This window comes from Nycticebus coucang, chromosome 13 (assembly GCF_027406575.1).
Source record: "Nycticebus coucang isolate mNycCou1 chromosome 13, mNycCou1.pri, whole genome shotgun sequence".
Taxonomy (NCBI): Eukaryota; Metazoa; Chordata; class Mammalia; order Primates; family Lorisidae; genus Nycticebus; species Nycticebus coucang.
In genome coordinates this window covers 99,982,005-99,998,428 of record NC_069792.1, presented here as the reverse complement: position 1 = coordinate 99,998,428, position 16,424 = coordinate 99,982,005, and the positions used below count along the sequence as shown (strand labels likewise).

Here is a 16,424-nt window from a genome sequence, read left to right as displayed (position 1 = left end):
CTCTGCAGTCTGCCCTTTAATGGCTCACCTACTCTCCTGTCCCTGAATCTTGTTACACTCACACAACCGGGTGAGACTGATCCTATCATCCCCATTTTATGAAGAGAAAGATGAGAAAACTAAAATCAACCTTTGGTGGCAACTGTGGGTCACACCATGAGCAGGGGGCGGGCAGGACCGCCCAAGCCTGGCGCTGCATAAGAACACAGTGGGAGTTGACGGGCTTCTCTACCAATGCCTTGAGCCGCCAGGACTTCTGGATTTAGTTTTGTGCATTTTTAGACCTTCTGTCATGAGTTGACACTGTGGCCAGGAAGTAAGCAGGGTCCCCCGGTTCATGATAGACGTCACAAACAGGGTAAAACGTGCCAAAGTGAATGAACACACACACACCTGAGGTTTGTGTCTTCTAATCCTGGGACCTCCTGTTAAAAAGCCAGAGTCCCCTAGGTATCTGCCTAAGAGGAGTGAACGCGGCATCCACACCGAGACGTGGGCATGAGTGCTCACAGCTGGACAAATGTCCAACTGATGGACAACAAAACGTGCTGTGTCCAAGCATTGTATGCTACTTAGTCATAAAAAACTAGAGAATCCCGGACTTGAAAATCACCTTTTTTGAGCAACCCCAAACTCTGTATGTGAGAGTTAGATGTGACCCTGCAGTGAGGGGACTGCATCACTCCTGTCTAGGGAAACTGACCAGCTCAAGAAAAGAGAGATCTTGCCCAGGGCCCAGCCGCCCAGCGGCGTGTCCTGCCTACAGGCGGCCAAGGGCAGCTCTGACCTGCCCGGAGACTGCGCGAACCACCAGATCAGTCCATGGATTTCTGTTCCACTTACTCCATCGGAGGCAATTCTGCCATCTGCAACTAGTAATCACAACCAGCACCTCACTGTGTACCCTGGAGGGCCACCCAGACACCTAAGTTACGAGGTGCTCAACAGCCTCAGAAGCAAAGAGCTCTGAGATCCACAGCTGAGTCAAAAGAAGGAAAGATGCAGAACAACGTGTGGTCTTCAAAAACAAATCAGACGGTATAAAAGAAAAAAATCAGTAAGTTTGGGATCAGTTCTAATTGATAAGACAAGTGTCAACCAGATAAAACCACTTAAGACATTATTACGTCGGATGCATGCCCATCTTACGTATTACGTCAGATGCACGCCCATCTTTTATATTACGTCGGATGCACGCCCCATCGTACGTATTACGTCTGATGCACGCCCATCTTTCGTATTACGTCAGATGCACGCCCATCTTTAATATTACATCGGATGCACGCCCCATCTTACGTATTACGTCGGATGCATGCCCATCTTACGTTCATGCTTCAACTTGTCGAAGTAAGATAACTTGGAGGCAGCATAAATAGCCCCTTGCGAGTGCAGTGTACCGACCACAGCGTCCATCAGCAGCACGTTGGTCAGCGCTTGCTGGATGTACTGAGGGTCCTAGGACAGAAACAGGTGCATTTCAACACAAGAATAATCACTAAAATCAGTGAACTATTCACCTTGTCACATGGCATAAAACAATACTTCTAAAACTGCATTTTTTCAAAGCAATGTGAAGAGTTTAAGTGAATGATGAGTTTGGATTTTATGTCACATCATTTTTTTTTTCACTTAGTGAAGACAGATATCAATTGTTTATACCAGGGGTTGGCAAACATTTTCTATAAAGGTGAGGGAGTAAACATTTCAGGCTTGGTGGGCCATAAAATCTCGCAGTGACAACTCCAAGGTGCCTGCCATGGGGTTGCTGCCACGGAGGCGGCTTGAACACTGGGTAGAAGAGCAGGCACTACTGTGTGCCAGTAAAACTTAATTACAAAAACGGTCCTCCGCACAACCCATTTGGCCAAGCCCAAGAATCACAGAACATTGGAACCTCAGAAAGGGCCAGACCCATGCCCCCGTGACTGGTAACATCCCCTCAGGGATGGCCTGCACTCCCAGCCTCGAGATTATGGCGGTGCCATCGTCCCCAGCATCTCTCTGATGATTCATGGGGCTACACGTCTCTATAACTACAGAGCATCATTCGATATAACCAGAGCCATCAATGTGTTGCAAATTGTAAATTAGCACGTAAACCCTGTTGAAGGAGTCCAGTACTTGCCTTGCCAAGTACTGGAGGCTCAGATCAGGGTGTACACAGAAAGCCTGACCTGCAGAGTGGACAAGGTCAGCACAGTGCAGCTCCTAGCCCTCCACACTCGCTGGGACACCACCATGGGGTGTGGGGAGAGGGAGTAAGAAAATGCAGGGCAGCACTGACCATGGCCCCGAGAGGCCCGGCCAGGGTCTGCGTTTGCTTATCATGGCCTTTCCAGGGCCACAGACCTTCTGCTGGGTCATGAAAACCACAACTCTTCAGTGCCTCCTGCAGGGACCTCATCTAACCAACTTATTCTACTTGGAGGACCAAGGCTGTAGCCACTGAGCTGACAGATGAGCACTGCACCTGGGCTTGGGAAAGGGCAAGGGAGACCCCACTTGTGGTCAGACCTTGTGCTCATCGGCCAGCTTCTTCCCTGCCCACATCTCCTTCACCATCAGGTGCCAAAGGTCACACTCTGTTTTAAGGTTGGCTTCAAAGACTTCTTTCTTGGACACCATTTTAATTTTCAAAGTAGGTATTCTCCGAAGTAGAAAAGCAACTGTGGTACTTTTGACTTCCTACAAAGGCACAGAAAGAAAAGAGAATTAAGCAAAATCATATGCAAAGAACATGTGGATTAATGAGAAGAAAAAGCGAAAGAAGGCTGGGTACGGTGGCTCACGCCTATAATCCCAGCACTCTGGGAGGCCATGGAGGGTGGATTGCTTGAGCTCAGGAGTTCGAGACCAGCTTGAACAGGAGCAAGACCCCATTCTACTAAAAATAGAAAAACTAGCCTATGGTCCCAGCTACTCAGGAGGCTAAGGCAGGAGGAACTCTTGAGCCAGGCATTTGAGGTTGCTGGGAGTTATGACACCACTACACTCTATCCAGGGTGACAGAGAGAGACTTTGTCTCGAAAAAAAGAAAAGAAAAGAAAAAGAAAAAGCAAGAAAGAAAAAGTGTTGGAATTAGGAACAGCTGGTGTCAACCACAGCCCTCCTGCCAGCTGCTCAGGACCTCCATCCCCTGGAAGACAGCAGCTGTAACTTGTCACTGGTGTCTGCATGGACCCAGACACATGTGCACCCCCAGCATGTAAAAGTGGTACATTCATTCACATCCTCAAATATTTCTCTCTCTTTGGAATTCCAAAGCAGGTGGAGGAGAGCAAACTGAAGGAAAACAGCCCAAGAGAGGTCCACGGGCCCAGCACCTGCTGTGGGCTGGGCTGTGGTGTCCCTGCCTTCCCTGCTCCCACGACCACTCAGCACTGACAGTACAGGACATTGACATGTCCAGTGTGCCTCTTAGAGTCCCCCTAAATTGGGGGAGATAACTATAAGGCATAAGATGAATCAAGGTCACAAATCACATTTCTTCAACGGGGCAAATGACTATCTCTAAAATATAATGTTAAAACTATTGGGCTGGGTGCGGTGGCTCATGCCTGTAATCCTGGAGCTTGGGAGGTCTAGGTGAGCAGATTGCCGGAGTTCATGGGTTCAAGACCAGCCTGAATAAGAGCAAAATCCCATCTCTAAAAATAGCCGGCATTCTGGCGGGCTCCTATAGTCCCAGCTACTCAAGAGGCTGAGGCAAGAGAATTGCTTGAGCCCAAGAGTTTGAGGTTGCTGTGAGCTATGATGCCATAGCACTCTATCCAGGACAACAAAGTAAGAGTCCATCTAAAACAAACAAACAAACAAACAAAAAAAACCCCCAAAAAATGGCTCAGCGCCTATAGCTCAGCAGCTAGGGCACCAGCCACGTATACCAGGGCTGGTGGGTTCAAATCCAGCCCAGGCCTGCCAAACAACAATGGCAACTACAACAAAAAAATAACCGGGTGTTGTGGGAGGCACCTGTAGTCCCAGCTACTTGGGAGGCTGAGGCAAGAGAATCACTTAAGCCCAAGAGTTTGAGGTTGCTGTGAGCTGTGATGCCACAGCTGTGATGCCACAGCACTCTACCTAGGGTGACAGATTGAGACTCTGTCTCAAAAAAAAAAAAACTGTTAGGAAATTTTTAAATTGTTATAAAATAAACAATCTATTCCAGGTAGGAACATGATTAGAAAATGTGAGCTACAGCACAGAGGCTGATACATGGCAGTTTCTTACTAAACATCCTATAGATATATTAATTTCTGTGAGTCTCCTATTTGCTCTAATTACAAGTTCAGTCTGCATCACCTATTACTCCTCACCTCCCAAATGCAAGTTCATTGTATCAGACGTTCAGTAAGAGATGAACAGTTACCACCTGAGCATGTCACAAGTTTAACCTGCTCCATCCTCATAACAACCTGCTAGGAGGGGACCAGGATGAGCAAACTGAGGAACAAGAAGGCGGCAAGTGGCCGGCAGAGGGCGCGGCGGGTACCGGCTGCTCCCTCCTAGGCACGCGTGGGCCCCAGGACTGTGGGTCTGTGCTCCCCTTACCTCTATATTTCTGAAGGTGGAAATCTCCACATAGCCCGGTCTCCCTTCCGTCAGGAGGAACAGGCGCTTCTGGGTCATGGCGATCTTGCCGACGCCTAGGCTTGTCTTGACGGAAGTTGACAGCTTATAAACGCACTCGTTTCTGTCCAGATGTTCCATCACCAGCCAAGGCAGACTGACCTCTTGGGCCTCAGCCTCCGTCTCCTTCCAGCAGTTGTAGAAATCTCTGAATGTCTCTGGGTCAATTTGTTTCTGCTGCCCTTAGTTTTATAAAGAAAAAGACTTCTAAGATCTTGTGTTTGACCTTCAGAAATGGCTCATAACCCCTTATGTCAGCACATGGGGCTGTCTGGAGGGAAAATACCTCACAGAAGGTGCCTTCCCTGCAGCTCCAAGTGGATACACAACCTAAGCTGAGCCTCCAGCACTTTCCAGCCCCAGGCCAGGCAGTCACAGCAATTCTTAGGATTTGGGTTGGAAGCTCTCGGCAGGGACACTCTTTTCTTATGCTGCAAAGACCTTCCTCATCACTGGAACTGTGCCACTAATCCTGTGGCCACAGGGGAGCTAGTTCTATGACAAAGCTAACCTTGGAGAGACCAGGGCTTGGGGACACACCCACACCACTGGATCAGCCTTGCCTGGAACCTGCCCTACCTCAGTACTGCTCAGTTGTGAACAAATAGTTTACTTTTATTATTTTCAATCAAGATCATCTTAGTTACAAATGCCTGGCAGTCATGGGCTCTGAAGTTGGGGAGAGCCCAAGTCTGAAGCCCAGCCTCACTGCACCTTAGCAGTGTGACTTTAGGCGAGACAACCTGCTTCCGTAACTGTGAACCGGAGGTGGGACGACCCCCTCAAATCCCACACAACTGCTAATAAGTCCTGCCAATTCTGACCCCCTAATGTCTCCCTGCGCCTGCCCTGGCCTTGGCTCAGGTCTGCCTCTGTATCCCCAACTTGTCTGTTCCTTTCTCTGTCCCTTAAAAGGCAAGTTCCCTCAGTCCTGCCCAGGAAAATGCTCCTCTATGGCGCCTGCCTTCACAGCTCCCTGCTTGCAGCCTGCTTAGCTCAGAACCCAGAATGGAGTTCCCATTCCCTCGTTCAGATCTTCAGGGCTACTTTTCTACACCAAGCCCTAAATTCCTCCAGGATCAGGCTCCTCCTCCCCTTCACACCCTACATTCTACCCATACCAAGTATGTTCCAAAAGAAGCCATGTTGTTAAATCTCTTTGTGCACACGCTTCTCCTGGCTGCTCGGACCAGAAAACTCCTATCCATCCCTCAATACCCAGGTAAACATGCCCATGTGCAGTCTTCCCTGAAAAGGCAGAGTTGTCTTGTCCAGGATACTGCTGAGCTGTACACACATTTCCCTTAGGGCACCACTACATCCAGAGACACTGGATGGACTGAAAGCCACGCTCCAGACACACACGGGATCACATTTATTCCTCTGAAGCACCTTATGAGGTGGGTACTACCATCAGGCTCATTCACAAATCAGGAAACTGAGGCATGGAGAGGAAAGCCCCTTGCTGGTAGAGCCAAACACCGAGGCCAGGCCGACGGTCCACCCAGGGCTGTGCTGCCACATGTGCAGGTCTGCTGTCACTGTGCAAGAGGACGGGACCTGAGTCCTCTCATCCCCAACCTGCCCAGAGGCCCGGATCTGAAGCAGTAAAGGTGTGGCCACAGTCCCAGCTCTGACTTCAGAGCAAGGTGTCAGTGGTGACAGCAGTAACCAGAAAACTTGCTCTTATGGCCACAGCTGAGCCTGGGACAGCTCGGTGGTCACAGAGCAACTTGTAAGGGGCCTGCCCTATGAAAGGGGCATCAAAGGGGTGGTGGGCTGACTGCGCCTTCCTCGGAAACAGCAGGGATCGTGGCACTGCAGGGACCCAGATGAACAGAAGGTTGTCACCACGCGGCCTGCAGGTGCTAGGATATTTGTGTGAAAACCACCACCAGGTGGCGGGATTTCAAATTCCTATAATTCGTTTTCTTTTTGCTTACCTGTATTTTCTGATTGGTTTACAATGATTGTACATTGCTTACATGTATATATTTTTTAAGTTTTGGGTTTTTTTTTTTTTTTTGAGACAGAGCCTCAAGCTGTCCCCTGGGTAGAGTGCCGTGGCATCACAGCTCACAGCAACCTCCAACTCCTGGGCTCAAGCGATTCTCCTGCCTCTACCTCCCAAGTAGCTGGGACTACAGGCACCTGCCACCACGCCTGGCCATATTTTTGGTTGCAGCCGTTTGTTGTCTGGCAGGCCAGGCTGGATTTGAACCTGCCAGCTCAGGTATATCTGGCTGGCATCTTAGCTTCTTGAGCCACAGGCGCCGAGCCTATTTTTTTAAGTTTTAAATTCACTGGCTCTAAGAAGAAAAGAAACACACGGTGGCAGAGTGTGCACTGAGGACTGGACTCCAACCTTACTCTCTTGCCAACTCCTTTCTAAGAGGCCTGGCCAGTCATGCCTCATAAGTGATAAAATCTCATTAACCAGTGCTTTTATTAACCAGTGTTACATGGCTCCTTTTCCAGCCTGACTCTGGCAGGGTGTCACATGACAGGTGACAGACCCCCTTATCCTAACTCCTACCAATATCAGGTCTTTTGACAAAGCTCGACTCTTCCACCCAATTGCCAACTCAAGAATCCCCAAAACCCACTCATAGCAGCTCATTCCCTGGGGAAGGAGAGACCCTGCCAGGGTCAGAGGCAGAGGGAGAGAAGTGGGAAGGGCAGTAGGAGGTTATGGAGCCCCAAAGAAGGGTCTGAAGAGGGCAGAGAGCTCCAGGAAGGTGAGAGGGGCTGGCCAAGGAGGAGGCAGGGAAGGTGAAGGAATCTTCCCACAGGGTGGTTCTGAAGGGAAGCAGAAGGGTGGGGACAGAGGGGACATGGGGCAGAGCTGCAGAGAAGGTACAGCTGCACATACAGAAGGACCCACAAGGCCTATAGCCCAACCGGGCCAGATAGTAGCTAGTGTTCATCGAATACTTTTATTTCCTAAAACTTAATACTCAGGAGGCTGAGCCAGGAGGACTGCTTAAGCCTGGGAGTTTGAGGCTGCAGTGAAATACGATGATGCCATGGCACTCCAGCCTGGGGGACTGAGTGAGATCTTGGAGACACAGAGAGAGAGAGAGAGAGAGAGACCCTACAAATCAATAAGAGAAAATCCCAACATAAACGGACAAAGACAGGAAAGGGGCAGCTTGCAGGTGAGAGATCCGAGCATCCCGGGAGCAGTGAGCAGATGCCCCCGGGACAGCCACCAGGTGTCATCTCCCAGCCACCACAGGGAAGCAGGCATCTCACAGGCAAGGCACCCCAATGACAGTGCTAGTACTCAAAACCCAACCTGGGGCATAGACCTGTGGGGAGCTGACACACACACCTAGAGAAGCAGGCACAGGGACACCCCCGTGTCAGCATCTGAAAAGGTAAAATCAATGGACACCACTGAACAGCCAAGTGGGTGAACAAGTGTGTCCCTCCCCAGCCCGCACCACTGGTGGTCGGAGGAATGAACCAGGTCTACCTGCAGCAGTGGGTACACCCTGAAAACACAAGCTGACACACCATGGCTGGTCCAAACACACAAACTGAGGCTCCACGTCTGGACACCCTACATCCCTTTGTAGCCAGTGGTCGGAAAAGGAAGGTCAGGTTGGGGATAGCAGCTCCCTCTGGGAGAAGGGTCTATGGGGCTTGACTGGATCTAAGAATATGACCATTGCCTAAATGTGGGAAACGTGGCCGTCCTTAGTGGGCGGAGCACCTGACCTTTGTTGCATTGTCTCTGCACTTTTGTGTGTTTGAAGCATTTCAACAGAGGACACCATCCTGTCCAATGATCAATGCCCTGGGGACAGGGAGAGCCCGGCTCCCCTCAGACATCCTGAGTCCTTCCCTCCCACCAAGAGCGCGGCTTGGCTTTAAGACGATGGGACCCTGCCCACAGGTGCTGCTCACTCCACCCGTGGTCCGGTCAGTGCCATCACACTGTGGGGGTCTCACCTGTGACCATTGGTGCCCTACCTAGCTGCTGCCACCACTGCTGTCGTCTCTGAGGGTCTAAATCCCGTGGCAGGTCCTCCATCCTCTTACCTACAGTCAGCGCCTCAAACAGCCGGTGTATGACATGGGCGTCCTTCACGATGCCCGACTCCTGCACCCTCCTCACGAAGTCCTCCAGCTGCATGTGCTTCCTGGGAAGCTCGAAGTTCTTCACGTGGTCGTCTGTCTTTGGAGACTCTCCCGGCCCATCCAGGACCTGGCTAAGGAGCCTCTTCAGCTCAGGCATCCGCTCAGCCTGGGTGCGCTCAGGAGCGGACAGAGACTCCACCGTCCTCCGAACCAGGTCAGCGGGAAAAATCTGTATATCTGTTTTGTACAGATTCTGGAAATCCGAGAGGGCATTCAGCAGCTGTCCTTGCATCAGATACACAAGTCCTCGCAGGTAGGAGTACCTGGCCAGGAGCACAGAGTTCTCAGGGGCCAGAAAGCTCATGGCCTTACTCAGCAGCTCCACGAAGTCAGCGTAATACACCTGGACACACTGGCCCACCAAGGGGAAGTGGATCTCTGGAATCTTGAATGTGTACGTGGGCTTAGGGGCTTCATGCAGAACTAAGAAATGAAGGGAACACAAGTGTATAGTTAGCACACCTCAGGAGCATCATTTTGTCAAGGGCAGTGTTTCTGGACAAGAATCAGTGGCTGCTTCCAGAAAGCTCCATCTGCCCCAGGCAGAGTGACAGCCACTCATTTTGCTTCCACAGAACCCTGAGAGTAACAGTAGCCAGTATTCATTGAACAAGCTCATTTGCTAAACCTATTACTACTAGGCTCAGCACCCATAGCACAGTTGTTACAGTGCTAGCCACACTGAGGTTGGCGGGTTCGAATCTAGCGCAGGCCAGCTAAAACAACTATGACAACGGCAACAAAAAAATAGCTAGTTGTTGTGGCAGGCACCTGTAGTTCCAGCTACTCGGGAGGCTGAGGCAAGAAAATCACCTAAGCCCAAGAGTTGGAGGGTGCTGTGAGCTGTGACACCACAGCACTCTACCCAGGGCAACATAGTGAGACTCTGTCTCCAAAAAAAAAAAACTATTACTACTAGGCTCGGCGCCCATAGAACAGTGGTTACAGTGCCAGTCACACTGAGGCTGGCAGGTTCGAATCCAGCCCAGGCCAGCTAAAACAACTATGACAACTGCAACAAAAAATAGCCGGACATGGTGGTAGGCACCTGTAGTCCCAGCTACTCAGGAGGCTGAGTCAAAAGAATCAGAAATTGAGGTTGCTGCGAGCTGTGACACTATGGCACTCTACCCAGGGCAATATAGTGAGACTCGGTCTCAAAAAAAAAAAAAAAAAAAACTATTACTACTATTAAAACATTTGATACTGAGGCTTCATCACTAGGCAGGATTATGTCCTTAAAATCATTGTTTCATTTCCCTTAAAGACAGCTCTGGGACATGGGTGTTATTATTCCCATTTTGTAGATGTGGAAACTGAGGCTTTTTTAGCTTAGGTTGCTTGTTCCAAGTACACTTGCCAGAGCCAGACCCAAACCAGGTGTGCGTCCCTCACCAATTCTTTCTACAAACATTACTAAGGGCCTCCCAGGTGTTTAGTACCAAATGGGTGCTGGTTTCCTCTCCTCCCCAAAGCTCCTGGGGCCCACAAGACCCACAGGAGGTCAGGGAACTATGGTGTGGAGGCTCAGAGGGCAGAAAAAGCAGAGCACATTTGTTCCCAGGGTGAGTAAGCACAGAGCACCTGCCACACACAGACCTACAGAAGAGGAATGGCAGGACCAGAGAGGTGAAGTAACCTGTCCAGGGTCACACAGCAAGGAAGTGGCTGCACAGAAGACTCAGACCCATGTGGCCTCCAGGCTGCTAAGTCTGAGATGCGACGCTCAGTGGTTACAGGGCATCACAGCCTTTTCACTTGCACACACTGCCCTGCCAGGTCCCACCTCCCACAGGGTCATCAAGATATGGGGCTCACGCAGTATCACTCAGAGGCCCCACCAGTACCTGCTGCCCTAACCCAAGACAACGGCCACCAGTGGCCCCAGGCCTCCCGACAACTTCTCCCAACCACCACGGACAGAACGTGCAGCTCAGATCCCCACACATCTGCCCCCCTGCTGAAAAGTCACTTCTGCAGTCACAGCCTCAGCAGTCAACCCGAGCCTGCTCACCTCACAGCCCTCCGAGAGGGGGGCTGGGGCATGGGGCTCCTGTACAGCCTCTAGACAACACCTGCTGCTCAGCAGGGGCCTAATTGTTACTGCATCCCATGACCCATTTATACACGTGAACACGTATTTTATGTGTGTCCACAATGCATCGTGTGAAATACTGAAATGGTGCAGAGCTCTTGTCTTTGGCAGTGACACTGGATGATAGAAAACACGGACAAGAAATAACTGTCCATAATCAATGCAGCTTGCAAAATGAGTATTCTAAAACAATTTCCAATAACCAAGCTGCTAAGGAACAAACAAGCCCGTGACCTTCATGTCCTGTGATGCTGACTGTGTGACCCCGAGGCAGCACCGACAAGGGGCGTCTCCCCACCTGTGCTGCTGTCCCTGCAGCCCGCAGTGTCCAGCAGCCGCAGTGACGAGTTCCTGGGCACCAGCTCGGGGGTGGCTATGTCCTGCAGGTTGGGCATGCTGACCACCATGCGCCGGTAGGCGGCGTGCAGGGCCGAGGGCTTCCTCGAGGCTATTTTCTCAACCGTCGGTCTTCGTGGACTTATAAGCGTCCCGTTTATTCTGGGGTATAAAAAAGCAACACTGTGACTTTATAGATACAGTAATGATTGAAGACTAAGCCTAAACTGTCTGATATTCTTGAACATAAGCAGAAAATAGTAAGAACATGTTGCCTGAATCTCACCGCTTCAGGTGCAGGGAGGCTCAACTGTGGCCCCAGAGAGACAGCGTGGGAAGTGACGAGAGCCTGTCTGCGGGGGCAGATGTTTGAGGTGCAGCAGGAAAAGCATCAGGGGAAGGATGGAGAACAAATCAGGCTTCAGGGATGGGGGGCTAAGTGGGGGGAAAGAGAGAAAGTGGTGGGGAGAGCAAAGCGCAGCGACGGCGCTGCTGCCGGGAGCGTTCAGAGGCTCCTCAAGAAATACAGACACACAAGAAGAGCTGGACTGTTGCCACCTCACTCATTACAAATTTTGAAGCATAAGAATTTTCCTGATCATTTTTCTATCCACATAATACTACCCCAAAACCCAGCGGCAAAGCACCTGTCCTCTTCAGACTGGGTGTCCAGGTCCATCTGAGCAAAGGCATCCATCCTCCTACTGAGCCGGGCTTTAAGGAAAGAATGAAACATGTAGGTGTCCAACACCTGCAAGAGACAGAGGGGTGAGTCACTGGGCGCTCTGAGTCCCCCCGTATCACTGCTGAAGTCCCTGGGCAGCCCTCCCGCAGCACCTCCCCACTGCCGACTGGGGACACTTACCAACTGGCTCCATGGGACAAAGTTCCGAAAAACAGGCAGCCTTCTCAATGTATTCTAACCTACTAAGACCACCCTGCAGTTCCTCACCTGCCATTCTGGAGGATATAGCCACCCTCTAATCACAGAAATTTCAAACATCCAGACCTCCCCCTGAGACAGCCAGCTCTGCGGCATCTGCGTCCTCAGAGTCCTTGGGTCTGGGTGCTGAGGCTGCACCCCCATCCCTGTACTCCACACATCCCTGAGGGTGCCCTGTGCCTGGGTCCCTTCAGCTGTCAGACACCCAGGGCCTGCAGAGGAGGTGGCTGGAAGCCTGTAGGCCGTCCACAACCCCGGCAAAGAAAGTGGGGCACAGCACCCAGATTCCCGCAGAAACCAAAGAGGGACAAACGTGAAAAGCCCAACATGCAGGCCGTAGGCAATGGCTCAACCTGGGATCCCAGCACTCTGGGAGGCCGAGGCAGGTGGGCTGCCTGAACTCAGGAGCTAGAGACCAGCCTGAGAAAGAGTGAGACCCTGTCTCTACTGAAAATAGAAAAATGAGCCAGGTGTAGTGGCTCACACCTGTAACCCCATCTGAGACAGAAGGATTGCTTGAGCCTGGTAGTTTGAGGTTGCTGAGAACTATGATGCCATGGGACTCTATAAGGTGATAGAGTCAGACTCTGTCTCAAAAAAAAAACCCACATGCAAAATGCCCACAGAAAGATGAAGAATGGAGCAGGCCATGCCGGACGGTGCAACGTGAGGGTCTTCGGCCAACGAGAGAGACAGCCCAGCAATGGGAGCCAGCAGCCCTCTGCCCGCAGCTGGGTGGGCTTCAGAACGGGCCAGGTCATTACGGAAAGGCCAGACAAGGGTGCTAAGGAAAGGCCACAGAGCAGAGCCAGGGAGGACAGGGAGGCTTGAGGAGCTCAGCACAGTGTTCCTTGGAACCCAGAAAAGGCCTGATCACCACGGCGGTGAGCTTTGAGCTCTGGACTCCTCTCTGATCCTGGGTTTCATTTCTTGCACTTGTCCTGTGCTCCTTTTGCGGAGTGGGTCTCAGGGTTCTTGGCACTGTCCCGGGGCTGTACCTGTTCTTGTGTTACGTGATGTGCGAAGAACGGGTTACATTTACCAGGTACAAACACCCTTACCACTTCCTCGGTGCCAACGCCTGGCTGCTGCCACTGTCCCCGCCTAGGATTGTTCCCCAGCTGCTCTTTCACATCCACACTTGCTATCCTAAGACACAGATGACACTCAACAGCTGGGTCAGGGCATCTGGGTCACACTTCTGCTCCAAAGCCTCTCGGCTTCCCTGGCTCGGAGATGCTCCAATGAGCTGGATGTACTCAGGATGGGAGCTCCGGGAGGCCAAGCCACGGCATCCTCGACAGCTTCGTCCTCACCACCCAGCCTGGCATGGCACAGGACTGGGCACCACCACTCATGCTCATATTTACTGAATGAGTAAACCCAATTGTTTACTGCTCCTCATTTGCACAGGCAGAAGAAATTACTGTCATTATGTTGAAACATTTGGTCCAACATGTCCTCCCATGGAGAAGACCATGTTTTCTAACAGCTGAATGAGGTTTGGCCACGGAGCAGTACACCAGGTACAGATACACCCACCTGACAAACTACAAGGGAATGTGAGGAAAACAGACAAAACAACTGTTTTCAGACACTGGACAAGAGGCAGCCCAGGCTGGATTCCTGCTCCTGGGACAGAGACACAGGCTTATGGCTGCCCAGCTGAGGGGATAGACTGGAGCTCATGGAGGCTGAGGAAGCTGGAAGCCTGGGGCAGGAACTGCACAGAAAAAGTTCCCAGAGTCTGCAGGGGTCCCCTCCAGCATTTGCTGAAGGTCGAGGTGCTCACACACAGGGTGAAGCTGCACAAAGCCAGGCAAGGAACAGGCAGGAAGCTGCAGCAAGGTGTTCTCCAAGCTCATAGTTGGCAGAGAGCCATGCAAGCACCAAGCAGCCAGCATGCAGGGTCCTGGCTGGCCTCCGGGTCCTTCAGGAGCCCTGGGGGGACCTGCCTCAAAGGTGTGAAAACAAGCCCCACAACTGCACTGGCTGCCAGCACAGCCCAAAGGTCACTTTGTGTGTCAGGAAGAACTGAAACAACCCGAATGTGTATTGGTGTCTCTCTGTCTCCCTGTCTTTCTGTCTTCCTTCTTTTTTTTTTCTTTTTTTTGTTGAGAAAAAACTCACTCTGTCACCCTGGGTAGAATGCTGTAGCGTCATAGCTCACGCCAACCCCAAACTCCTGGGCTCAGGCATTCATTCCTCCTGCCTCGGCCTCCAAAGTAGCTGGGACTGCAGATGCCCAGCACACCTGGCTAATTTTTCTATTTTTAGTAGAGAGGGAGGTCTCACTTTTGCTTAAGCGCATCTCAAACTCCTGCTTTGGCCTCCCGGGGTGCTGGGATTACTGGCATGAGCCACCGTGCCTGGCTCCAAATGCTTGTTAACAGGTAGATAGATAGAATAACAAAGCCTGCTGTGTCCCAACAATCAAAAAATCCCAGCAGTAAAAAGGAGCAAACTGCGGAGAACCATAGCAGCACAGACCAGGCAGGAGACAGAGCCCAGCCTGAGGGATCGCCCTGGCACAGGCCTCTGAGATGAGCAGACCTGGGTGATGGGGACACACGCAGAGCCGACCGGGACGGTGGGGGTGTTCTGTGTCCTGACTGAGGAACTGGTGATACAACTTTGTGAATCTGTCAAACCACACACTTAAAATGGGTGTATTTTATTATAAGAATGTGATACTCTATAAAACTGATTTTAAAAATAAGGGCCAGATGATCAAAGGACCCATGCTAAAGCAAACTTCTTGAAAAGCTAATACACTTAATAAAATATTATATGCTGAGAAAACTTATTTTGACAAATGTTTAAGAGACTGAACACACAGACACCCAGACCCACACCTCTTACCTGTCTATAAAACCGCTGGTCCCCTGGAGCCCTTGTTTTGAGAAATTCTTCACTATTAAATACTCTATGTTCATAATTTAAATGATTCTTCACTTCCCTAAAAGTGAGAAAAGAATCATCTAAGTGCTGAAAAAAAAATTTTTTTTTTTTTTTTGAGACAGTCTCGAGTCGTCACCCTGGGTAGAATGCTGTGGTGTCACAGCTCACAGCAACCTCAAACTCTTGGGCTTAAGTGATTCTCTTGCCTCAGCCTCCCAAGGAGCTGAGACTACAGGCATCTGCCACAGTGCCCGGCTAGTTTTGTTGTTGTTGTTGTTTGTTGGTTGTCTTTGTTGTTTAGCTGGCCCACTGCCAGCCTCGGTGTACGTAGCTGGCTCCCTACCCACTAAGCTACAGGCACTGCCCTGTGCTGAAATATTTTTAAGTACCTAAAAAAATTTTACCACTTTTAGTAGCAAAAAGAAAATCATAAGAAATGCAAACTTTGCCAGGCGCGGTAGCTCATGCCTGTGAACCCAGCACTCTGGGAGGCCGAGGTGGGTGGATTGCCTGAGCTCAGGAGACCAGCCTGAGCAAAAGCGAGACCACGTCTCTAAAAACAGCTGGGCGTTATGGTGGGTGCCTGTAGTCCCAGCTACTTGGGAGGCTGAGGCAAGAGAATCATCTGAGCCCAAGAGTTGGAGGTTGCTGTGATCTGTGACGCCACAGAACTCTACAGAGGGCAATAAAGTGAAACTCAAAAAAGAAAAAAAAAAAGAAATGCAAACTTTGCAAATCCCTGTTCTTTGGAAAGATTATTGTGCCCTCCAAAATGAGCCAGTTTGGATGTCGTCTATGGTCAAGCTCCAGAAACCCCAACAGAGAGCACCATGTCCTCATCTGTCCAGGCCCAGTTCCTAATGTGAATTAAGACCAAAAGCCCAGTCACTGTTCATGTTCGTGCACTCGAGCTCGGGGTGGTGACACCACAGGGGGAGCTGGCCAACTCAGCCACCAATCTGCCCAGACAACTTGCTCTGCCTCTTGGACCCCATTTTGTCATCAACACTTATCACCCTATAGGGACTCTAGTGCACCATCTCCCAGATCCAAATATTCTGCAGATTGAACCCATAACCTCACAGGGCCTGTTCAGTTTGTAGAGGGGAAAATTTCATTTCATCTTGGGGAAATGAAACAGCATAACCCATTATCATATACTCTGCTTTTTAATCAACTCATTGAGCTTGTGAAGTTTTTTTTTTTTAAAAACAACCTTCTTCATAAAAGATTCACAGAACAAAAGGAAAATGACATATTTAGAACCATGCTGGTTATGCTGCTTTAGCTGCAGCAATGCCCCCTGTCTGTAAGATACTGTCCCGTTTTGTCCTAAGTTATTTGCTTTGTATAAATGAATACACCAAAACAATA

General features: G+C 50.5%; 1 protein-coding gene across 3 annotated transcripts in view; it reads right to left on the bottom strand.

Moving 5' to 3' along the window:
* DENND3 (DENN domain containing 3) overlaps positions 1–16,424 on the bottom strand; it is a 61,358-nt gene that overhangs the window by 19,148 nt on the left and 25,786 nt on the right. For all 3 annotated transcript variants that reach the window (XR_008373836.1, XM_053558975.1, XM_053558976.1), the window contains 7 exons: positions 15,012–15,108; positions 11,854–11,957; positions 11,169–11,368; positions 8,677–9,198; positions 4,552–4,811; positions 2,515–2,685; positions 1,326–1,455 (listed from right to left, as the gene is read on the bottom strand). Coding sequence is in view for 2 of the 3 variants with exons in the window: in XM_053558975.1 (XP_053414950.1) it covers positions 1,326–1,455; positions 2,515–2,685; positions 4,552–4,811; positions 8,677–9,198; positions 11,169–11,368; positions 11,854–11,957; positions 15,012–15,108 (1,484 nt within the window). In the remaining variant the exon portion in view is untranslated. The remainder of the gene's footprint in view (positions 1–1,325; positions 1,456–2,514; positions 2,686–4,551; positions 4,812–8,676; positions 9,199–11,168; positions 11,369–11,853; positions 11,958–15,011; positions 15,109–16,424) is intronic.